Source organism: Camellia sinensis, chromosome 1, assembly GCF_055761805.1.
Source record: "Camellia sinensis isolate YWXY chromosome 1, ASM5576180v1, whole genome shotgun sequence".
NCBI lineage: Eukaryota > Viridiplantae > Streptophyta > Magnoliopsida > Ericales > Theaceae > Camellia > Camellia sinensis.
Window position 1 is genome coordinate 5,090,158 of NC_138961.1, and position 27,017 is coordinate 5,117,174.

Below are 27,017 nucleotides of genomic sequence, written 5' to 3' on the forward strand. Positions count from 1 at the left end.
TAGGGTATGATTATTTTTCATTTCCTTTCGATTTACGTGAATTTTTTGACCTTTTTTTTTGTCTTTGTTTTTGATTTTTCATATGAAGAATGCGATTGTTTCGATAGACAGAAGATGAAGAAGTTAAAAAAAATTATGTATGGAGAGCAATATGAGTTTCTTCATAAGAACTTTGAAAAAGGATGAGCTCAAACTTGATGAGGAGAAGGATGAGGAGACTGATGGGAAGAAAAAGGAGGACGAGCTTGTTGTTAAGGAGAAATATGAGATAAGGAAGAATGATGAAGAGGAGCTTGATGAAAAGAAGATGGTTGAGGAGGGGGAGATGGATGAAGAGAAGCTTGTTGAAAAGAAGAAAGATGGGTTCTATTTGTCTTCAATGGAATCTCTCTCAAAGGTTATGATTATTCAGGGCATTGGGGACATGACTTTGAAGAGTCATTAAATCCTTTCTGTTGCAGGGAAGTTTTCTAAAGAGTCATCGGTAGAAGTCATTAAATTGATGACTGGCATAAGTGCCAAGGAATAGATGAGAGTTGTTACGTTAATTTTGTCATATATTAATGTCATGGACAAGAAGATTGATAGAAAGTTTGACAACCTAACTAAAAAAATAGATGTAATAGATGGGAAGTTCGACAACTTCACTAAAAAAATAGATGTCATGGATGGCATCCATTTTTTCAGTGATGTAAATTTTTCCCTAACATCTATTTTTTTAGTTAGGTTGTCAAACTTTCCAACAATCTTCTTGTCCCTGATTTTAGTATATGATAGAATTCTTGTAATTGCCCTCATCTGTTTCTTGGCATCTATGCTAGTCATGGATTTAATGACTTCTACTGATACCCTCTTTAAGAGACTTTTCTGCAGCAGAGAGGGTGGCTAGACTCTTCAAAGTCATGTCCCCAATGCCTTGAATAATCATAACCTTTGAGAGGGATTTCATTGAAGACAAATAGAATTCATCTTTCTTCTTCTTTTCAACAAGCTCCTCTTCATCCATCTCCTTTTCCTCAACCATCTTGTTTTCATCAAGCTCGTCTTCATCGTTCTTCCTGTTCCCATATTTGTCCTTAACAAGAAGCTCCTCCTCCTTTTTCTTCCCATCAGTTTCCTTCTCATCCTTCTCCTCATCAAGTTTCAGCTCATCATTTTTCAATGTTTTTATGAAGAAACTCATATTGCTCTCCATACATAATTTTTTTTAACTTCATCTTCATCTTCTGCCTATCTAAACAATCGCATTCTTCATATGAAAAAAAAAAAGGTCAAAAAATTCACGTAAATCGAAAGGAAATGAAAAATAATCATACCCCTAAGCTTTTTGCAGCATTCGAAGCTCTTTTAAAATGGTGCTTGATGATGGAAAAAACAACAACAACGAGAGAAGCTCTTTTAGCCATTACAACTGAGAGTGTATGATGAAAAGACTAGAGCGAGAGACAAGAAATGATGGGACAAGCTTTATATGTATAGACTAGTATATATTACCCTACATAGATACAACATAGCACTTTTACCCCTAACACGTGTTATTTTGAGCATGGTTACATTTTTTACTTTGGATACTATTAGGGATATCTGACCACATATCCCACATGGTGTATAGTCCACACTTGTGACCTTTAGAGGTGTTTTGAGGAGATAGTTAAAAGTTTACTTTTTTAAAAAAAATGTGAGGTGGTGTGACCCAAAATGAATTTAAATGTTTTTTTTTTAATAACAATTTTACCCTTGACCCCAACCCAACAACTTCGGCCGGCATTTTCTCCGGCCATTTTAAAGTCTGGCGACCAAATAGGCAGCCACTCCCTAGCTACCCTCCCTGTTGACCCCTCTCTCACTCTCCTCTCTTGGGGCCGAAGTGTGACGGGCTTGCGAGGTGGAAATCACAACCTAACCCTAACCAAAAGCTCCGACAGTCGGAGGTGAGGTCGCTGAAGTATTGAGGGTGCTGCGGTGTAAGGATCGCGACGGTGGGTCACCGGAGAGTGATGGTGGGGTTTGCAGTGGAAAGAGAGTGAGGGTGGTGAGATGTACGGGAGGGGAAAGGTGTGGGAGGAGATTTGCAGAGATCATCTGCAATGGTGAGGTATAGCTCATAGGCTACTCCAAAAAAGGTACAATTCATAGGTCTGCTACATATGTATACACTAGTTATGGGCCGTTGCACGATGACCTGTGCCCATGGCAATTGTAAGTAGTTCATTATTATGATTTTTTTCTCTCGGCAATAAGGTAATAATAACATTTTACAAAACTAAGGTGAGAAGAGCACTCGTATTAAACATTCAATCCAAAAGAAAGAAAACATGATTGGCCAAGACACAAATTGACAAACCACAAACATTACAAGAAAACAAAATAGACCCCAGCCTAAAATTAAATCTACATCTTAACATTCTGATAAACCTGAAAGCAACAACAAACCTTCAGTCAAGTGACCATTTGTTTCTCTATGCATGAGAACTTTTTTTTATTAGCAAGCTGTTCCACTTGAAGTGTGCACAAAAATCAAAATATGCGGAGCACTAATGTCCAATAGCATAAAACAAAATAAATAAACGATGAAAAAAAATAAGCATAGCTTCTTAGTTACACTCCTAAAACAGAACAGTAACACAAAACAAGATTGTAGGGAAGTTTATTAAAGAGGCATCGGTAGAAGTCATTAAATTCATGACTGGCATGAGTGCCAAGGAATAGATGAGAGTTGTTACAATAATTCTGTCATATACTAAATTCATGGACAAGAAAATTGATAGAAAGTTTGACAACTTCACTTAAAAAATAGATGTCATGGATGGCATCCATTTTTTTAGTGTTGTGTACTTTTCCCTAACATCTATTTTTTTAGTCAGATTGTCGAACTTTCCATTCTTGTAATTTATCTTTTTGTTCATGAATTTAGTATCTGATAGAATTCTTGTAACTGCCTTCATTTGTTGCTTGGCATCTATGCCAGTCATGGATTTAATGACCTTTACCGATGCCTTTTTAAGAGACTTTCCTGCAACAGAAAGGAGGGTAGCTAGACTCTTCAAAGTCATGTCTCCAATGCCTTGAATAATCATAACGTTCGAGAGATGGAACGGACAATAGGACACCTTAGTGATCTATGCGTGAGTTGCTACCATGGATCTACGGGAGGGAGAATTTTTCTGTAACAAAAAAAAAGAAAAAAATATGGAAAGCTTGGCAACTTGAGTAAAAAAATGGATGCTATAGACTGAAAGCTTAACAACCTTAGTGGGAAGCTTGATGCAAGCAACACCATGGCACTCCATCATTAGCTATCATTCCGCTGGACTCTCCGCTGGACTCTGGAAATGGTGGTTTATCGGACTCTGAAAATGGTAGAAATGGTGGTTTTACAAAGACTCTGAAAATGGTAGAAATGGTGGTTTTACAAACGGCGGTGGAGATTTGGGTGAGTGAATCATTATCTTTGATTTGAAGCAGTATCAGTATATTTTAAGTTTTCAATAAAAAATTCTCATTGACGAATTGTCAGCTTAATTCAAGATTTGTTTAAACTCTTGTCTAGGTTTATGTTTATTTCAGTGTTTACAACCTATTTATATTAGTTTAACTCTTGTCTATCTTTGGGTTTAAACTCTGGTCTTTCTTTAAGTTTGAAGTTTTTATTTTATTTTGTTTGATAATTTTAAATTAAAGTAAAATTATAATAATAAAAAAAACATAAAATAAAATATGATGAGAAAAATGTAGTGTCAGTATATAAAATCAATTGGTGAAATCTGTACTAGAAGGAAACAAAACACCTTTGAAGGAAGAGGACTGGGACATGCTTCTCCACTCAATGCTGGAGCAAATATATTGGACTTAAATAATATTATTTATTTATATATATGTAGACTTACAAATAAATAATTTAATTAAAAATTATAAAATATAGCATGACCATAATTTGTGTATTACCTTAGATCAATGCTAGTTTGATTATAAATAAATAAATATAATGTCAATTTTGATTTCCTTATAATAGTATTTTAAAAATATAAGATTATAGAGTTTCTTGTAAGCACCATATAAGAGAAAAAAAAAATGAACAAACACTTCTTTTAACCATACGTGGTGTTGTTTGGTTCATTTTATTTGAGTTATTTATAATTTGTGTACTTCAAAAGTTGTGTCAAATTGTTTAGTGTATGTTGACTTTACAATTTATTAAGTAAAAATAGTTTAAATAAATCAGAAAAATTAATTATTTAATAGTTGGATGAGTGGTAATTTTAACTTTTACTTTCGTGTTTTTACTTGTAATTTATAACAAGTGCACCAAATTAATTGTGGTCGAATATTTGTAAATTTTATTTAATTTGTCTGTTTTTGTTTATATGAGAGGGAAGCTGTGGGATCTACTTGATTAGGGGCAGCTCTTGTATTTCGGTAATGGGTTCATATCAAAGTACTTTTTCTAAATTGTCATGTATGATTTCACTATATGGATGTTTATGTAGTGATCTATGATTAGGGGGGAATTCTATTTTCACACACCAAGTTTCCTTACTCCGCACACTTAATAAATTTTTTTAGAATCACAATTTTATCCTTTAACAAAATTACTATCTCACCCACCACCACCGCACCCACACATTTCACAATTTCTTCATACACATCTCACTCACTACCATCTCACCTGCCACTTCACCGCCGGCCGTCGCCTCCCGTTCCTAAACCTCATCCTTGGAGTTGTGACCATGCATCTAAATATTTGAACTCATCCTTTGTATATGTGTTGCTAAGTATTTAAATTCTCAATGTTTATGAATTGTAAATGAACATTTCCATATTTTTCTAGAATGATCATGATCTATATACCAATGCAATTTATCTAATTCTGCATTCTAGATGAACTATATAAACACTTCACATCCAAAATTTATTGGTGAAAGTAAAGTTTGTCGAAGAAGCATTTCACCAGATCAAGTCCAGTAGGGTAGCTTCACCCATTCCTAGGCCAAAGGTATGTGTATAAGGTGTTGTTGATAACTGTAAGTTTTGTAAACGTTGCACTTGCATCGGCACCTGCTGTTTGAATTGTTTCATCTTCTTCCTACTACAAATCAAAATTGGGTGCTTTTGGTCTCTTAGGATGTGGATTTGGAAAAGGCACCAACATCTGAATGTGCATATGTTCTATTGGCTGAGAGGCTGGAAAGGGGCGGCGGTTGATGTCATCATTGCCGCCGTCGCCAGTAGCTGGTGTAGTTAGGGTGAATGTTTTTGGAGTGAGAAATGATGGAAGGAGAGGATGTGCACAGAGAAGGTAAGGGTATATTTAGAATGTGAAGTGTGTGGACTGAGATAAAGTAAATATGTGGATTGAGAAAAGATGTATACAAAGATAATTTGGTGTGGAAATAGAATTTCCCATGATTATGCCGTGATTTTTCAAGAAATAATTTTTTCCCAATTTGTTTGTTTGAAAAGTTGAAACCCCAAAATCATTTTTTAATCTTAGCTGGCAAATGTTGATCAAAATGTATCCTTCTCTCTTTTTTCTTTTTTCTTTTTTTTTTTGGGGGGGGGGGGTGAATTCTCTCAGTTTCTCTTTTTTCTTCACTTGACATTATTAAAATAAAATACGAGGCTAAAAAGTAGAAAAATCTAAACATTAATCAATTGTTTCAGTAATGAAAATCTACCTTTGTAATGCCGATATTAAACAATAAAACTTCAATAGATCAGTTCCTAGATTTATTCAGTATTAGGTAGTTGAAAATTCGATGAAAGCACTCCAACAACTTCTATAACTCGAACCAAGCCCCATAACTAGCATACTACAACATCCTAGTACCCATTTACGGACAAAAATTCAATCAAATAATCGGCACTCAAATGGTATAGAATTGTGAAACAAGAAATTAAACAACTGTATTTTTACATTACAATATCCATATCTGGTAAATCATATGAATAAGTTGAATAATTTATTCTACACTTGATAATCCAACAGTTCGGATAAAATAATGAACAAACGTGAACCCAATTGAGATTTCGATTTTGCTATTGAGAGAGGCGTTGTAGGGTTGTGCATAGGTTGAGAGTGCATTGAGTGCTAGTTTCCAACCCAAAACTGCAACTTTTAGTTTTAGACGCAGAATATAAACCATCTTAGTCAAAGGAATTGCCAATCACAGTCATCTTCTTGTGTGTCGCCCTCTGCATTATTATCGTGCACAATGTTAGAAGGCTCGTCCTGTTGATTTCGACTAGTATCACTCAACATGTCATAGTGATTGGCTGCCCTTGGTGAATGGAGTACCCTTTGATGATTCATCACCTAGCTTTGAAGCACGGTTACAAAAATCATCAAAATCATCTGCCAAACCCCCCCTCCCCCCCCCCCCCCCCCCCAACCCCCAAAAAAAAGAAAAAAAGAAAAAGAAAAAAAAAAAGAATGTCATGGTCAAAAAATGCTTCAATCCTTGAGCAATAATAAAATGAATGTATGGAATTTAATCAAGAATAGTCAGCTAGCGTGCATACCTTTGTCCCTGTAGTAGAACCCAATTGCCAAGGATGAATGAATTGACGGAGTCAAGGGGTACGTGCTGTTCAACGCTGGAATCATTATCAAAACAAAAAGCAACATAAATAAATGGAGGATGATAATAAAGCAATCACTGTCTCAAAACTTACTTGCAAGTTGCAATGATAAGATGAAGTACCGGCCTCTAAATTATCCCTCCTGATATCAACTAGCTGATTATGCGACTAGCTAAGGAGAAAACGGGGTATACATTACGAATACTCACACATCATAAAGCAAGAAGGCAACAACATAGTTAATGCCATTTTTTTTATTAGCAATAACATATTTCATCATTCCAGGTAATTAAAGATCATTATTGGACAATAATCAAAAAAAAAAAAAAGAACTAAGGAAAGCAAATCAAAATAGGGGAAAACAATGACGTTCATTTTGTTAGGACTGCCATTAAAAACCACCTAGGCATTTAGCATTTATACTTTTCTTTTTAGTATACATTTTTAAGGCTAAGTATATTATAGGCTTGATATAAAACAGGTAGTTTCAAAACAAACCCAGTACAACCTTCTATACAAGGGCATGAACATATTTTCTAACAGTGGCACTTTAAAGGTTGCCTACGATTTATAGTGAAAAAGGACTTTGTCAAATCAATATTCTTAAAACAACTCGTACTGTGAGCTTTGATTTAAACTACGGTTTTGTATCATTTCACCTAGGGGTATAAATTTGGCCTGGCCTGGCCCGGCTTACCCGGGTCCGAGGTTGGAGAGGCCCATGTCAGGCCGTGCATGGTTCTGTCAAAATTTGGGTTGGGCCACAGGCCAAAAAAATAGGCCTTGGGGGTATTTGGGCTTTGGGCAAACCGGTGGGTCGGGTCTAGGCCCAAGCTCGGGCTTGGACGGATTTTTTTTTTCTTATTTTTTCTACGTAAATTTTATTGTTTTCCACTAAAAATCAAACTGGGCCTCGAACAGGCTGGGCTTGGCATCGGGTCAGACTTTGAGTAGGCCTTGAGCGGGACAACGGGCCGGGCTCGGCTTCAAAATGATAGCCTAGGCCCAAGCCTAGGGTCTCAAGCTAGGCTAGAGCTTGGGCCTAACTTGGTTGGGCCCACCCTGGCTCGCGAGCAAGCTTCAGGCCTCCCACAGGTCACGAGCTATTTTTACTCCCGTTTCACCTATGAAATTATGACCTTTTTTTAATTACTTATTACAAATAAATCTTGTAGGATGTTCGCGAAAAAGAAAAGAAAAGGTGAAGTGTGTAGACCATATTCAAGTTGACAACAATTAGATTGCCAGCCTAGATATGCACATATTTATTACTACATAAACGAGTCAATGTGGAAAAGCAATATTGCACCGGCTGAACTTCATGTGGATCAAGGTAGAAAGCCTCTTCATCCTGCACGCCTACAATGAGTTGAAGCACTAGGTCTACCACCAAGGATACCAAGGCTCTGGGGAAACGTGAATGTCGAGTTCAATAAAGGAATATACCTAGCAAAATTTTAAAAGCAAAATAATTCTGATTAACATACAAGACAACATTAAACCAAATAAGGCAAGGAAGGAATAAGACACATAAGGTAGTAACTTCAGCTTTTTTAGTTTTTCAGTGATTATATTAGTGTGCACAGCCCACATAGAACAATTTGCTCGAAACAAAATTATGACACTGAATCATATAGATCAACATACCCCGGTAAACATATTAGGGGAGCCATCAATTCTCAAGCATGGCAAATAAACCCCTAATAGCCATAGAACAAGAAACCTATTAGGGGGGCCACCAATTCCCAATGCATGGCAAATAAACCCCTAATAGCCATAGAACAAGAAAAAAGTAACCTTGTAGAAACTATTAAAGTACATGAATACTTGCTACGATCAAAATTGTTTGAAAAATAACTCGTAAAAATTGTGTGAAAAATGATGAGGCCAACAAAACAAATGATGATGAACATGAAGACAAGCATCAAAAGTACCCAAGTACCAGGGGTTGATTTTGTCAAGACCAAGAACCAAGGAAGCCAACAAAAGAATGTGTGTTCAATTAGCCTGGCCTTTTGAAAACCCAAAACATTGTCTAGAAGCATCCTCGATGCAGACAACTGGAGCTCCACCTCTCTTCCCATCTTCATCACCAGAAACAACATAAATAACCATGGGAAAAGACTGGTCTTCAAGTTCACTCTCCTCTCTCTTAAAGAGGGCTAGAGATTCCCAAGTGTGACACATGGCATAATGGCCAACCCATGATCCAGCAGCAAGGTCATAACCATTTCCTGCTTGAAGAGGCTCTAAATGCACTTTAAATTGTTGGTTGGGCACCCCATTCCTAAGTGAAAATTTGAAATTTTTTTAATCACTTTGAACACCGCAAATAATCCCAATCTAATCCTCACCCACCCCAACCAACATCTACTGCTGTTGGGTTGCCTGTGTCACCGCCTTCTGATGCCAGACACCCCTTCTCCTCTCTCGCTGCCACTCCCCTTCCTTTGTCATTCACTGTCGCTTGAGATGTTTACAATCATGCTATTTCATATCTTGTGAAATGCTTTGCAATTTTTTAAATATTAAAATATTAGTGTTTTGCTTGTGGCAGATAAAATGTTGCTTGCTTGCAATAAAGCTTTGGATTAGATGAGATTGTAAATAGTTTATTTTATTTTATTTTATGAAATTCTCTTGCATGCCTAACAGGCTAACCTTATAATTATCTTGAGAATTCATCAAGTATATTACAAACAGTTGAGTGACTTCATTCTTCTAATACTACATTACTTATGGTATTAATACTAAACTTATCTAGAGTTTAGTACTATGCAAAACGAATACACCCATCTCTAATCCCGTCCTATTTATCCCTCAATTAAACACCGTGGTGGACTTACATGTTCTCTTCACTCTCAAACTACTTTTTAATATCCCAATCAAATGTGCCCTGTATGCGGCCAGTGTGAAAGAATTAAAAAAAAATTGAGTTCTAATTTAGATACTGAGTTTAGAAATATTCCACTTTATAAACCTAAACCCACCTAAAATTGAAAATATTCAAGCAAAAATTACTAGACAGTGGCAATTGAGAAATTTAATTACATTATCAGAGTGTTTGCATGGTTTTGAAAGATTTAAGGTTTGGAGCTAAAGGTAAAAAATAAAATTGTTAAAGAGTGGCCTTCCACCTTAATTCCAATTCTATCCTCATTCCTAAACTTTTGAAATCTTAATTCTAGCCAGTTTCGGTCTCCATTACCACCACCTCTGACAACCCCTCTCTACCCTTCCTATCCACCTTTACCACCTCCTAACTCCTCTCCACCCTCGCCACCCCCTTTTCTGTTTCTTTCCTTTTTTCTCTTTCTCGCATGACTCTATTTGTCACTCACTCTAGAGTCACAGGGAAAAGGTAGGGCCTAGGGAGAACATGTGGATAGGGTTCCATAGGAGATGGGCTAGGGTCTAGAATTAATAACAAGGGTGATTACATTAAGGTAAAATTTTAATAAAAAAATTATTAAGAAGTGGAGGTCCAAATTGGAACAGACCAAAGGGATAATGTCACGACCCAAACTTGCCCCTATAAGTTTAGCGTTGTAACCGGCCAGTAATCTGTGATTACCGAAGGCTTGTTTAACAATAATGACAATAACGCAATAAAAGGGGTTGGCAAAAGCCAATTAATAATAGAATATATCGTCCAATGAGCTGTGAGGACTTAAATGAACGAACAAGCTTATATATATATGCCGATAATCACATAAGTCCATGTCCAAACATATATATAGGTGCCATAACTTACGGAATTAAATCCCAATGACAAAATGGTCAAAATGAAAGTTTGGAACAAAACTTCATAACATAAGGTCAGAGCCACAAAAGGGCAAGGTAAAAACACCCAAAAGCCTTAACACATGTTGGTTTGGAACCTCGTTGTGAGGCACAGTAGTTGGCTTGACAAAACGGGGGTTCTGGTCAATGCCGCTAAGCCCGATCTGGTGCCTGATCACCTACATACATATAGATATAAACGGTGAACTAAAGCCCATTGAATAACAAGTGTGTAAAGGGTTTATGAATGATGCCCTTATAACAATTCCAAACAGTCGATTTTAGTAATGAATCAGTTCAATAAGTAGTATTCATACATTTCAGCGTCATATGAAATCATTTCAGTCATAGGTGGTACATCCCATAGCAGAACAGTACAGTAGGTTTTAAAGACTGAACAGTCAGTTGATGGCCATCAATACAGTAACAGTAGTTCCAAAGATTAGAACTGACAGAGATCTTTGTAACGGTGGCGATAACAGTCAGTTGCTATGGATGCCACAAGTACAATTCATAAAATAGGACAAACATTCATTCAATAAACAATAGCATTTAAGAAAGTAGTACAGTTAATCATTCAAAAAATAATTATAATTGAACATAGCTTTACAACATTGTTACTCATTATGGGTTCCTTGAAACATGTGCTAAAATGCAGTAAAGATGCGGTGTCTGACCTAAACAAACAAGTTCAAGCATAACGATTCAATACACAATTCATTCATTCAGTCGGTTCTATTCGTTCTTTACTTATTCGGTTTCTATTCGTTGCTTATCCGTTTGGTTAAAGTTTTGTTCTTTAATTCATTCGTGTTCATGAGATGTGAATGCACATGAAAAATACTTTAAAACCATACAAACGAAGGCTCGAAAGGTAGAAAAATGGAGTGAAAACAAACCGGATCTACCCTATTGGCCGCACGTGCAATGGCCACGGTCGCTCATGTGATGGCCACAGCCGCTCAAGCGTGCAAAATGCATGATGCAAGGGAGGGTTGGCAGCTCGTGCGGCAGCCCAAGCCGCTCGAGCGCACAAAATACATGCCGCACAGGGGATCTGGCGGCTCGAGCGGTGGCCTAGGCTGCTCGATCGGTCTGGATTGACATGATGTTCGAAAATCTATCCAAGTTTTAGAGCTCTCATTTTGCAAATCCAACTTTATTTCCATGCATGTCAAGGCCAAGAACTCTTCAAAATACTTTGAATTCAATTCCAATTTCAACAAAATAAATAAATAAATCATAAATTCAAAACAAGGCTCAATTTCCATGCAATGAGCAAATTCTTTAAGTTAACATAAAACAATTCTTACACTTGTATTCTTGTGCTATAAATCTTCAAAACCCATGGAATTTCCCTTCAATTTGAAAACCCGTGCAAGAAGTGATGAGTATGAACACAAATAAAATCATGCATGTTCATAATTTAAACTAAGTCTTCCCATTTAGGTGATCAAACCCTCCAAGGAGTTATAAAAAACATGATCCATGTGTATCAACAATACCAATTCCAAACTTCATGAGGAAAGTTCTTTGCAACTTGTAGAATTCACGAAGATTTTGCAAGAAAATATATATATAAACCAAGGTGTCATGAATTCATGCCATGCATGTTGAATTTAAGGCTAATTTCCTTCAATTCTTTTCTAACTTAGCTGACATGTTCTAATTTGTCAATTACCATTATAAAACTTCCTATTAACCCTGAATTCATCCTAATTAAACTTATATCTTAGAAGATGATGAGTGTAGGAGTTTCAATTTCAAGAAATTGGGTGACAGTCTTACCTTAAATTGATGAAATTGTGAAGAGCTAACTTCAACTTCAATGTTCTCTCTCCCCTTTCTTTTCTTCTCTTCTTTCTCTTTGTTGAACACTCACTCTCAAAGTTTCTCCCTCTCTCTTTACGTGTATAGTGTATAATGAGGCCCACTTCAAATTCATGCAAATTAAATTAATCCTCATCATTTATGATTTAAGTCAAACTAAGTTTAATTATACTAATGTGAATTAGGCTCTAATTGCCTATCCCAATATTAAATTCCAACTTGTTAAAATTACTGAATCAGACAGGTTCAATCATAGCTCTACCTATCTGTTCACAATAACCATAGCACATATATATATATATATATCACACATGGCTCATAAGTCATAATTAACACATAATCACATGTTCAATGCAAATCACATAATTAGCTTAATTAATCAAGGAGGTGGTTGTCATAGATAATAACAGGTTTACCGACTCACTCAAATAAGCCCATCGAGTAGTATTTCAGCTAGATCAACAAAAAGGAGCTCATTTCTAAGCCCAAGAACACACTTCTAAAAATAGAAAAGGAAAAATTTTGGTTCATTCAAGTTCATTTAGATATATATGACAACAATTATATAAATATATCACAACAAACTCTTAACTAGCAAAGCTACTTAAAATGAAGCATTGCTCTAATAACTAGATAATTACTCCATCCATAGATATAACAGAGTCTGATCAGAGGCATAATTTATAGATGTCAGTGTGCTCCAAACATTCATGATGAAGTAGCAGTGAACAACATTTAGATATTAAGGAGCATGCTCAAATTCGGAACACTTGTTGCAAAAGTATATACAATTATCTTTAGGTCTAGTCTGGCGGCACTGCACGATTAAATAAAGAAAAACAATTATTACAAATTTGAACAACCTCTTGACAATTTATATCTCAAATTACCCTGAAATGCTAAGTTGAATAGAAAAGAAAAACTTTTTCTCGACTGTAGAACCAATCTAACTCTCACTAGAAGAACATAAATGTTACTTTTATTTTACAAATCATAATTTCTTATAGCTCAATGTTCGTAGTTTGAGTTTTATTTGATGGTGTTAATAATTTTCTTATAATTACAAAAGTATGAAATATAATGAGACATTGAGAATATTTCTATCATTCATTTTAGGCTATATTTTGATCTTATATTTGTACCGAGAAAAGGGGGGGGGGGGGGGAGATTTGTGGTAGGGGAAATGTTGTTTCATTAACTTTTCCCTAAAAATCCATAGCTTTCTATTTCATTAGCATTTCCCTACACAAATCCCCACAAATCCAAGATCCAACCGCATCCTTAGAAAAATAAATCAAACTAACTAGAATATAAAGAAAACAAATGAGAAAAATAAATAACGGCCACCTATTAATCAATTCCATAAATACATCATCATACATAACATACAAAAGAGTTCATATTTTGCCTAATAAAAAAAATTAAGATGCGGTATCACATGTGCACATGAGTTCATATAATCCATCCATAAGTTATTAATCAAATGCAAATGGATTTTGGTTTCTCTTTTGGCAAAAAAAATTAGTTATTTTACCTATGATAAAATTTTTAAAAAGTGGTTGCGGTGACGTGGTAGTAGTTGCGGGGTGTAAAGGTCGTAGTGTAACGGTTGCGGTAACTGGAGCCGTGGTTTTTTTTTTTTTTTTTTGGGTCACAATTTGAAGAAAACTTACTGATACACATACATTTTTTTTTTTCAAAATCACATTTATTGGGATTTAAATTAAATTATAATCAATTTTTGTTAATTTTTAAGTATGATCCAATATATTTCATATATTCAAATCACTATAAAAGTAGTTTTTTACATTTTATTTCAATAGTTAATGATTTTGAGAATAATTGATTTTAAATGTCTACAAATTATTTTGTACTAATACCCGGACTAATTGAATAAAAAATATTCACAATAATTAAATAAAAGGATTTTAAAATAAAAATTGTGCCATAAATTAAAAAAAATTATAAAGAAAAAAAATTCATATAAGATTTTTTATTTGGGCTTGGATCATTTGAGTATTTGTTCTTTTTTTTTTTTGTTTTGTTTTGTTTTGTTTTATTTTGTTTTGTTTTGTTTTTTTTTTTTTTGTGCGGAAAAAAAGAAGCTATTCAATGTAGCGATCCTGGTTTTGACACGTCTCTTTGTGGTGTTCCAGGCTCGAGTTGGTATGGTTTTGAACGGGGTTACGTATCTTAGTTTTTCTATATTCCCCTTCTTTTGGTTATCGGGTTGTAGTGGTGTGTTTGGAACATGTAATGTCTCCAAACCTTTAGATGCGAATCCAACTCGAATTGTGCCTTGCAGAGTTGTATCAGAAGTTAATTATTTCATGTTTTGCCACTTCGCTGAGTATGTCGAGGATCGAGTTGCCTGGTCAGCTCACGGGGGTCCAGGGGGCAGCGCCCCTTGGCGGGTCAGGGGCAGTGCCTTGGCGAGGCCGAGGGGCAGCGCCCTCGAAGCAAAAATGCAAAATGCATTCGAAGTTGCTTGCCCGCTCGAGCGGCCGTTTATGCGCTCGAGCGAAGAATGTTTGGTTCCAGAAGTTTGACCTGTCTGCAAAAGTACTGGGAAAGTGTATTCGACGCTTGAGCGGACCATGTTATATTAGTTCGTGAATCTGATATTTCAGATCACTTTTTCAGCTCTCTTTCCCTCTCTAAAACTTTCCAAAAACTCAGATCTTGAGTCTCTCTCTCTAAAAACTCACATTCTCTCTAAGATTTCATCTAGATCTATTGTGTTCTTCACCCTAGTGTCTTTGAGAAAAAGGTAGAGTGCTTTAAGAGCTTCATTTTGATCCAAGAAGAACTTGATTTCGTCATCTTTGAAGTTCCATCTTGTTGCTTGGGTTTTCTACACTTGAGGTAGGGATTTTCTTAGAATTATATATATATTTTTGCAAGATCTAAATGATTTTCAAAATCATCCTTCGATAGCTTTGAAAATTGATTGTTAATTCAAAAAGTTGAGTAATTTTGAAAGTGGGTTGTCTCTTGTTATTTTAAAATGATCTTATGGGTTTTGATCTTCGTTGATTAAAGAAAAGATGATTTTGAAAAGTTTTCTTTCAAAAGATTTGAGTTGTATAGTTTTGGTGAGAAAACCTAGAAATTGGGGATTTTTAAAAGAGATTGAAAATCCATTAATGATATTGTTATATTTATTTTGTGTGTCAAAATAAATGGATGTTTGAAAATTTTCTTATTTATATTTATATAAATGATGAATTTCATGGAATATGAGAATTGTTGTTCATTTTGGAAATTATTGTTCAAAATGATAAAATGGTCTTGAAATGACTAATTGTTGAGGATACTTGAGAAGAAGGAATTGTGTTATTCCTTGGATGATGAATTGGAATAAAAGTATTTATATTCATCTTGTGAAATTGACATATCAATTCATTTGATTTCATTAAACTTTGAAAGTTGATTTGAAAACTTGCATTGAGAAAAGAATGTTGAGAGACAAGTTTTCATGGAATGGTTTTGGGATAAATACGTTGGTAAGTCTTGATAGGTGGTGTAGATGATATTGAATAAGTTGGCCTGAGAGTTCGGGGTGAAAGACTAAAAACTCGCGCGGATAGGTGTCGAGCCTTCCGATTAATACCTGTAAAAATGACAATTTGGTAGTACTTGTATAGTCTACTTGCAGACACCGACTTAGGGATTACCAGAGTCGTATTTACCGCCCTTGAAATAAATTGTTAAGTTTTGAACAATTGAAATTGCATAACATCATTGAGCATGATGGTTTTCAAAAGATGAAAATGTGATTTACTTTAAAAAAAGGAGCATAGCATGACAGTGCATTTCATCTCTTGAGACTTGTATAAAATGTATATACTTTGTTAAGGATTTCCTACTGGGCTTTATGCTCACCCTATGAGATTTTTGTGCAGGAAAAGATGTGGTGATTCCGCCTAACTAAAGGCGAGGAAATATGTGTTGAGAGTATAAGGCTCTTATTTTGCTGTAACTCTGTTTGTAAGCCAAGGGCTATATTTGTGTGGATTTGAATAACCATTTTGTGTAACCAGGCCTAAGCCTTGGAAACTTGTAAACCCTTGGGAGTATCTATTTGTTTATTTATTTGGTTTTGGATTAAACGTATAATCGCATTGAGGAACTAATTGTATCATGTAATGCAAGTGTGGAGAATTATTTCTGTTTTCCTTTAAGGAGCCATGATGGTTGTGTTATCATTTGGGCATAGGAAATTGGGGCGTTACATTCAAAATATTGTAAAATGGTGTAACGGTATCTAACAGACCGTTACGGCCGTTACGGTACCGCTACGGCCGTTACGTAACACCGAAACGATTGTTGGACATGTAAATTTTCATCACACCGCTATAGTGGCGGTAACGGGTAACGGTAACTATCATAACCGTTACGTAACGGTTGCAGCTGCTTTTAAAGCATTGCCTATGATTTTAAGCAAACTATGAAGAATAAAAGGGTTGATTCTCATTTTACGTTATGAATTGAAATCCAAGTTTTAGTATAATAATAACACAATATTGGCTCGCATATGTATCGTATGTTATCCTTTCTTGTGAGTAATTGAAGAAGAAGATGAAATTGAGATCAAACATTGTGCTAGGGATACATCACTTTAGTTAAAGTTCAAAGATTTTATGAGTCAAGTTTAAGAGGTTTTCTGTCAAGATCTTTCAATCATAAAATTGCAAAAAAATACTCTTATTGGTTACTAGGGGCGAGTAGCGGCTATTCCGATCTGCTCAAACCAATCGAATTGAACTGATCCGTTGCATTTTGGATGGATGTGTGATAACAAGCGGATAGTTGCAGATTGATTTTTTTCAATCCGTCTAGTTTTGGACGGATGACGAATTTGAGGTTCCTTTGGCCACAACTGAACTGCCAAACCGCGAAAATCAAATTAAATAGTTTTTGAATAAAAAAAAAAGTACTGAAATAGTTTTGATAATGCTTGGTTTTCTTACATGTATTTGTTATTAGTATTTGACAATTTATTTGATAATCTTTTGGTTATGTTGAGTTGATTGTTATCAAAAAAAAAAAAAATTGTTGACAAGTTGTTGTATTATGTTCAAAATTTGTAAAAGTCTAAACCGCCAAACTGATTCACATCCATCCGTCAATTTTCTCAATCCGCATCTGTGAATCCAGTGGACGGATGTCAGATTAGAGATTTCCTAGCAGCAACCGAACCACGAACACCCTATTGGTTATTATTCTAAAACAGAAATACAATTTTAGAGAATAAGATTCATATATATATATAGTGATCCCGGTTTTGACTCGACACTTGTGGTAGTCCGAACTCGGGTTATGGTTTCTAAATGTTGTTCATTGTCTTTTTCTTTATTCCTCAAATTTGGTTATTTGGACGTGTTGAGTGTATTTGGAACAGGTTGGTTGCTTGGTTTTCAAACCTTGTATTGCCCAGAATTTTGGTCCTCCACTCGAGCGGCCTTTTTTGCGCTTGAGCGGTATTTGCAAACTCTCAGTACTTTGCGCGTCTGCAAAAGTACTTATGGGGTGTTTTCCACTTCGAGCGGCGTTTCCTATGCTCGAGCGGGTGGGAGCTTGAGTGGCCTTTCTTGCGCTCGAGCGGTTTGTCTGTTGTCTGCAGAAGTTTTGGAGGTGTGTATTTTGCGCTCGAGCGGGACTTCTTACGCTCGAGTAGAGCAACTTATTATGTCTGACACTCGAGCGTCAACTCTTGCGCTTGAGCTGATTGTTAGTATATCAGATCGCGAAAGTGACTTTTTACATCATTTTTTTAGATCTTTTCTTCCCAAAACCTAAAGTTGAGACCCTCTCTCTCTAAGATACTCTCTCTCTACATTTACACCTAGATCTAGTGATTTCTACACCCGTGTGCCTTTGTTAAAAAGATAGTACGTCTCAAGAGCTTCCTTTTAGTCCGATTGAAGTTTGATTTCGGCATCTTTGAAGATCCTCCATCTCTTCCTTTACTCTTCTAAGCTTGAGGTAGGGATATTCTACACCATAATATGATTTTAGCCTAGTTATTCATTGTTATGTATAAATGGTGGAATATTGGGAATATTTGTGGGTGAACCTAGGGTTTGGGTGTGGAATGAAAGAGGGGTTTTCAAATGTAATTGGTAAAAATGGTTTGGGTATAGATGTAAAGGTTCATTGTTGAAAAAGGGTTGATTTGGAAACTTGGGTTAATATTTGGAAGAATGGGAGTTGTGCCCTAGATGGGTCAATTTTTATTTTTTATAAATAAACGAAATTGATTATGGTAACATGGAATTGGATAGTTGTTGATATAAATGGCAGAGCCGGGTACGCGTTATCTCTCTCCTTTGGAAATTTGAATAAATTATCTGTCTTGAGATTAAATATTTGTTTAGAAATATTTGTATTAGGTTATCGGTGGAGGATAGCTATAGTTGTTGTAGAAATTGCATGAGGATTAGGTGAATTGAATCTAATTATTTAATTGGTGTCGTTGAACATGATGATATGTTAAGGCATTAAATATGTATAGTTGATAGTTATTGAATATGACGGTACTTTAAATACATTGTATATGTATAATGTTTTGGGAGAAGAAAAGGGGTGTACTCCATATTTTGGGAGGAGATAGGGGATGGACTCCATTGAAATTAAGTTGGCCGGAGTGTCCAAGATGAAAGTCTCGAAATCATGTGTATACATGGATGCCGATCCCTCAGACGAAATTTTCGTAAAATGACAAGATTGAAGTGCTTGTATGATGATTGTGTTGATTGAGAACCATTGAGATGTAAGTCTCAGTTGGGTTAATCGGAGAATTATAAATTTGGCCCACGAATTGAAATGAAACGAATTAACTTGAACTGAATAGATGGGAATGGATTGAGATGTGAACATTGATACCGTATGGTCATGTGGAGAATGAATGTTTTGTCATGAATATTGAATATACACTTGACACTTATATATTCGTTAAACCTCATATATTGTGTTAAATTATTTCTACTAGGTTTTGGCTTACCCTACTTGGGAAACCACTTTCAGATATTGGTGACATGCTTCCTCTAAGGACGTAGCTTGGGAGAACCTAGGAGCTGGAGGCTCTATTTTGTTGTTTTGTACCTAATGTTTATTCAAGCCGAGGGTTTATACGTACAGAGCTTATGACTCTCTTTTGTTGTAACCAAGTAATGTCTTGGAAAGATGTAAGCCTGTAGGACATTTATTTTATTGGTTTGTAACTGGTAGTACATGCTATAGATTCAGGACAACATTTATGAATGTATATTGCATGTGTTATCTTTTGTAATACGAACTCTGATGAACGAAGGCATATCATTTCTTTTATTACTTCTTGTGTGTTGGACTAGTTGTACTATATTGGGGGGCGTTACAATATATATATATATATATATATATATATTATAAAAGATGACATTAGATGATGTCAGCATAGTTGCTTTTTGTAACAAACATCACCTAATTTTCTCTCTCTCATATACCACCACCACCACCACCACCACCACCACAATAAAAAAAAATTAAAATATATAATTTAATCATAAATTTTAAATTTTATCTTATATATATTAAATAACTTATTTTTAATTCAGTAATTAAATTTTTATCAAACAGTTTTTCAACTTAAAAATTTAACGTTCAATTTTTAATACTTAATTTTCAGTTTTCAACTTTATTAAACACCACCATAGAAAGGAGGTTAATTTTTTTTCAATTTATAGTTTAGATGCTTCCTGTTGATTTTTTTTTTCCAATTTAAATCTATAGGGGACCTTCCAAATGCACTTCATAAAATTCTTTGAAAACTTCGTATTTAATAAAATTTATAATAATGATTATACCCTTAATAATATTTAATAAAATTAAATCTCTCTATTGATGTTGTTGCAATAGTAAACCATATCCTCAATAATAAGAATGAAATCTATTGTAAATCTTATATATTTATGCGAGTTCTTAAATACACCCTCTTAATATTAAAAAAAAAACACATTAAATAATGTGTAAATTAACAAAATTATCCATGTGAAGTTTGTTAAAAAGTCTTGTTTAGTTTACTTTTGAATACTGTACTACTTCTAAATTTCTCTCTCATTTAGTTCACTTTTGAATACTGTACTACTTCTAAATCTCTCTCTCTCTCTCTCTCTCTCTCTCTTAATGAATTGTTTTCATATATTAGTATTATTTGTTATCTTTTAAATGCATCTATTGGTCTTTTTATTTTGAGAATATTTCATTTATAGCCTCAGTTATTCCTAAAATACCAATCACCCCAATCTTTTTAGTTATATCAATTTTACATTTTGAACTATTTTAACGCCTACAATCAATGAAATTGTTGACTTGGCCTTCTAAACTTTTCTTTGAAGAGAAAACAGATGAAATAAATAATTGGATGGAATGCCTAGAGAGGAGGCGCTGGAGACCCTCACTCTAGGCAATTTTTAGTGCCTCTCTGACAACTTTTTGGTCTATCTCCGGTGAGCTTCCAAAATACTTTCAAGGTGTAGATTTGGATTTTTTATGCCTAGAAAGAGGAGTTTGAAACTTTCTCTCCAATTTTGGCATAGATTTTTAGATTTTCGATATCCATAATAGTTCCTTCTTCTCTCAATTCTCCTCCCATATTGTTATGGGTGTGCTTTCTCTTCAACTATTGCATCTGGCAGTGACCAAAGTACGGGGTCAACATCGACAATGGGTTTGATATAGATCTTACTTTTCTAAACCACATATGTGATAAGATCAATAGATCATAGTTATTTTTTTGACAATTTTGTATTTTGTTGGTTGTAGTTCTTGTTAGGTTATAGATTGTTTGTTTGGTCTTTTAAGGTCATTTTTTTATTTTTTATTTTCTTGATCGGTACGTTTGTATGTTGTTTACTTTTATTTTAATATAACTGTTTTATAATTTTCTTTTTAAAAAATTAATAATAATAATTGGATAAAATGAGTGAAGTATTAAATTTAGTTAGAATAAAATAAAAATATATAATTATTTTTTATCATTGGATGAAGAAAAAAAAATTATATATTAAAATAATTCAGAATTTACTACCATGCAAAACAATCACAAAATTGAATAATCCAATAGAACCTAAATGTCCCTCACTTCCAATCCCTTCTTCATTATTCCCTTACTCTCTACAATCAAATTGGACTCATATTCCGTCCACATCCAATCTCCTTTATGTGTTGTATTTGATTGAGAAATTTGGAAAGAAAAAAATAGAATAAGTGAAATATGAATAAAACATACTTATATTTTACTTAATTTCACACACCTTTTCCTTTTTCATTTTCAAATTTTCCAACCAAACACAACATTAATAGCCCAATCAAATGTGCCTTGGTAAGCAACGAGTGTGAATGAATCAAAAATTCAAGTTCTAATTCAGACATCGAATTTAAAGACATTCCACTGTATAAAGTTGAATCAACTAAAAATATAAAATATTAAAGGAAAAATTACTTGATAGTGGCAATTGAGAAATTTAATTACATGACAGTGACAAAATTTTTAGAATTTCAACACACAAAAAAACACTACTAAAAAAAAAATACAAATTGTTAGGGCTAGAACCCAAGGAAAGAGAAGGAAAAACTTTTGGTTCATTCCAGTTCCTATATATATTATGTGTAATTTAAACAAGTAAAAATAAAATTAATTAATTAATTAATTAATATCAAAATATAAGTGCTGCTCAAATGCTAACAATTTTATTTTCTAAACTCAAGATCAAAGTTTCAAGTCTTGTGTGTTTTCTTTGTATAACTATTTTGTTTTAAATAGAGAAATGACATGTGGCATGAGAAGAAACAAGAAAAAGGCTCAGACACCAAATTCAACCTTCACTTGATACTAGTAATAATAATAATGTAGATAGTATAGCTATATCACACCAATTATATAAACTAGCAAAGCTACTTAAAATGAAGCATTGCTCTAATAACAGGATAATTACTGCATCCATACATAGATATAACAGTCTGTGATCAGAAGGCATAATTTATAGACATCAATGAGCTCCAGACATTCATGTAGTAGCAACAAACAACGGCACGATATTAATTAAGAGCTTGCTTAAATTGGGGACACTTGCTGCGAAATGTTTACAGCTCTCTTCAGATCTATTCTAGCGGCACTGCACAATTAAAGAAATAAATCTTAACAACCTTTTGAATATGTAACACTAACTACAAATGCAATGGTTATTTATACAATTCAACGAGATTGAAGATACAAACCTAAGCCTTCGGATATTAACAAGGACATTTTATATCTCAATAACAATTATCTTGAAATGCTAAGTTAGGGGATAGAAAACAATTTTTTTTTTCTCGACTAGAGAACCAATCTAACTCTCACTACAAGAACATTAACGTTACTTTTATTTTACAAATCATATTTCTTGTAGCTTAACGTTTGTAGTTTATGAGTTTCGTTTGATGGTTATAACTACAAATGTAATGCAAGTCTAAAATACAATGAGAGAATGAGAATATTTCTATCATTCCTTTTAGGCTATGTTTGGATCTTATATTTTTTAATAGAGAGGAAAAAAAGAGAGATTTGTGGTCGGGGAAATGTTGTTTCATTAACTTCTCCCTAAAAAAAACATGGCTTTCTATTTCATTAGCTTTTCCCTCCACAAATTCCCACAAATCCAAAATTCAAACATAGCCTTAGGAAACTAAATCAAACTAACTAGAATATAAGGAAAACAAAACAGATAAGAACAATAAATAATGCCCACCTATTAATCAATATGCATAAATCACACATGAAAAGGGGTCATGCATGACATAGGAAATAGTTCATATTTTACTTGATAAAAAAAAGGAGGGGGTGACCAATAGTAGCAATCTTCGTTGGGCATGGCCAAAGGAGCCCCAACCCGCTGATAGGCCAGACAGGAGGGACCTAAACAGGCCCGACAAAGAGATCGTATCACACACACAAGGGGAATATGCAGGCACTTCCTCAAGACAAGCTTGACCCATAGCTTGACCCCAGCCCCATCAGTGTCCTAGTGAAGAAAAGTCAGAAGCACAGGTGGATGGAAACCATGGAGACTCGAACCCAGAGCCACTTGCTCACCAAACCCATTGGGAGTGAGCTCCCACCCTTACTGGTAGGAAAGAATTCATATAATCCATGCATAATAAGTTATTAACCAAATGCAAATGGATTTTGGTTCCTCCTTTTAGCAAAAATATTAATTATTTTACCTATGATTTTAAGCAAATTATGAAGAATAAAATGGTTGATTCCGGTTTTGCCTTATGAATTGAAATCCAAGTTACTTTATAATAATAACATGGATGTTAACTAAAGAAGAGGATGAAATTGACATCAAGCATTGTAGTAGTTGGAATAGGTTAGTTGCTAGTTGGCCTAGAATGTTGTTGCCCAAATTTTGGCTTCTTTGCTCGAGCGAAGCTTCTTGCGCTCAAGCAAGCTTTGTGATCTCCCAGTATTTGTTCAATCCTGTAGAGTTTCTGGAAGGGTGTTGGTGTTCGCTCGAGCGAGAACTCTTGCGCTTGAGCGACGGTCTTCTATCTGCAAAACTTCTGGGAATTTGTATTCTGCCGACGCTTCTTGCGCTCGAGCGAGGACACTTATTATGTCTGGTTGCTTGAGCGATAACTCCTTCGTTCGAGCGAGCCTCGCGTATATCAGTTTGCTGCAACTCATTTTTACATCACTTTTTGGTACCTTTTTACTCAAAAACCCAAGATCAACTCTCTCTCTCTCTCTCTCTCTCAAATCCGACTTCTTTCTAGAAATACACCTAGATTTAGGGATCTCTTTACCCTACTCTCTTTGGTAAAAAGATAGAGCATCCCGTGAGCTTCCATTTGATCCGAATAAAGTCGAGTTTGGGCGTTTTTAAGGTTTCTCCACTTCTCCTTTGGGCTTCTACACTTGAGGTAGGGATATTTTACACTTTGATATGATCTTTAACCTAGGTATTTGTTGTTATGTACAAAGGGTGAGATTTTGGAAGTATTTGAGTAAACCTAGGGTTTGGATTCAAATTGAAAAGAAGGGTTTCTATGTTGCATTACATAAATGATTATGGGGTTTTGGATATGAAGTTATTATATGTTAGAATGGTGGATTTTAGCCTTTGGGTTAATATTTGAAAAAGGGGGAGATTTGCCCTAATATGTCTTGAATGATTATTTTGCATAAATAATGAAATTGGCATGGAAATGTGAAATTGGGGGAAAGTATAGATGAATGGTGTTGTTGGATTTGTTTAATCACTCACCTATGAAAATGTGATGAATTATCTGTTATTAAGATTGAATATCTATATTGGGCTATCGATGGAGGATAGCTATGATTGTTGTAGAAATTGCATGAGGGTTAGGTGAATTAAAACTAATCATTTAATTGTGTCATTGAATATGACGGTATGTTAAGGCATTGTTATAATTGATAGTCATTGAATATGACGGTACCTTTAAATATATTGTATATGTATAATGTTTTGGGAGAAAAAAGAGGATGTACTTCATGTTTTGGGAGGAGATAGGGGATGGACTCCATTGAAATTAAGTTGGCTGGAGTGTCCAGGGTAAAAGTCCCGAAATCATATGTATACATGGGTACCGATCTCGCGAATGAAATTTTCGTAAAATGGTAAGATTGAAGTGCTTGTATGATGGTTATGTTGATTGAGAACCACTGAGTTGTAGCCTCAGTTGGATTATTTGGAAAATTGTAAACTTGGCTTATGCATAGAAATAAAACGAATTAACTTAAAATGAATAAATGGACATGGATTGACATGTGAATGTTGGTACATCGTGGTCACGTGAAGAATGTGCGTTTGTCATAAATATTGAATATGCCTTTGACACTTATAACTTAGTTAAACCTCATATACTGTGATAGATTGTTTTTACTGGGTTTTGGCTCACCTTATTTGAGAAACCATTTTCAGGTACCGATGACATATTTCCTCCAAAGACGTAGCTTGGGAGGGCCTTGGAGCTGGAGGCTTTATTTTGTGTTTAAATGTTTATTCAAGCCAAGGGCTTTATATATGTACAGAGCTTATGACTCTTTTTTGTTATAACCAAGTAATGTCCTGGAAAGATGTAAGTCCGTAAGACATTTATTTTGTGTTATTAACTAGTGTTACATGCTATAGATTCAGGATGAACATTTATGAATGTATATTGCATGTATCATCTTTTGTAATATGAACTCTGATGAATGAAAGTATACCAATTCTATTATACTCATTTCTCTTATGAGTTGTATTATTTTGGAGGCGTTACAAGTAATTTATGTTTCAATTTTTTTTTCCAATTTTAAAGCATGAAAAGCCAATTTAATTTAATTTAATTTAATTTTTTCACGATAATTCTCAGCAATTAAATAAGTCAATGAAAGTGAAGGCCCACAATGGCCTCATTTGGAAAGTTAGCTATTTTAATTGGCTTTTTAGTTTTTTTTTGCTATTTTAGCCTGGCTAAAAAAGTTGTGTTTGAGAATATAGTTGATTTTTTTTTTTTTTTGATTTGATAGTTGTGAGAGAAAAAATAAATGATTATGTGTTAGATGTAATATTTTGTCTTATTGATTATTTTAGTCCATTTTATCTTTATGGCTATTTTTAGGGGTGTGCGCGGTGTGGTTCGAGCAGTTTGAGAGTAAAATTATAAATCGAATGGCAGATTAGCGGATTGTCGGATCGATAAATTACGATTTGGACGGTTTTAGGTGGATTAATGGATTGAAAAATATTCTAACCAATTATCAAGTATTTGCATAATATATAACACTACTTTATATAATATTTTTTTATATATATAACACAAACAAATTTTACATAATATTTTTCATATATATAACTACTAATTTGTAATAAATTTCACATTTTCAATCTCTCTCACACTCATTTTTATTTTGATATTTCATTACAGGTTAAAAAATATATAAGTATTAACTATAGCAAAGCAGAGCGGTTTTGAAGGTAGATTATAAATTTTAAAATTTAATCTGCAGTTAACAGATAGAGCAGTACGAATTGATGAGGATTAGTACAGTTTTAACGGATTGGCTGATATTTTGTACAGTCCTAAGTATTTTAGCCCAAATAACACTTCCAAACAGGGCCAATGTGGTAGATTTATTCTCAAGAAAACGAAAAATTATTGATTGGTTCAGGGCATCACATGACAATGCCCCTTACCAATCACAATTCACCATGACTCCTTATGTTCTCCAATTGCGTAATATAAATTTTTGAATCCCACCCTTTTTACCAATCACAACACCATTGAGACACCATGTGACGGTGCCTCAGGACCTACCAATAACATCTCTAAGCAACTATATGGAAAGTATTGACAACTTACACATGCTCCTGTATAAGGCTCCTACTCCATAGGTATTCATAATCTTGATTTGTAAAAACTCAGAATTCATCTTTAGAGGTGAACATCAAGATTTAGGGCCAATTTGTGAACATAATAAACAGCCAAAGATCAACTTTTAATCCATTTTAAGTCACATCACCTCTCACATTTTTTACACATTTTTTCAACCAAAAAATAAAAAATAAAAAAAAACAAAAAATCAATTTTTAATCATCTTTCTAAAACACCCCTTATTGACTAAGGATAAACTAGACAAAAAACTAAAATAACGTGAAAAGAAGAATTAGACTTTCAAGATTTAAAAACCTAAGGGCTTTAATTTTAATTATTATGCAAATTTGTAGTGTTTTAAGCCTCTAACAGAAACATGTAGAGAGATTAACAATGTAAAATCAGAATCAATCTTAAATAAT

At 34.4% G+C, this 27,017-nt stretch overlaps 1 protein-coding gene across 28 annotated transcripts in view; it reads left to right on the forward strand.

The window, feature by feature from the left end:
• Positions 1 to 16,370, forward strand: part of LOC114264538 (uncharacterized) — a 29,091-nt gene extending 12,721 nt beyond the window's left edge. For 13 of the 28 annotated variants that reach the window (XR_014330942.1, XR_014330973.1, XR_014330954.1 and 10 more), the window contains 2 exons: positions 4,879 to 4,993; positions 5,122 to 5,429. Coding sequence is in view for 5 of the 28 variants with exons in the window: in XM_028205187.2 (XP_028060988.2) it covers positions 4,879 to 4,965 (87 nt within the window). In the remaining 23 variants the exon portion in view is untranslated. The other 15 variants (XR_014330944.1, XR_014330964.1, XR_014330976.1 and 12 more) reach the window with 4 other exon arrangements.
• The last annotated feature ends 10,647 nt before the right edge of the window (positions 16,371 to 27,017 follow it).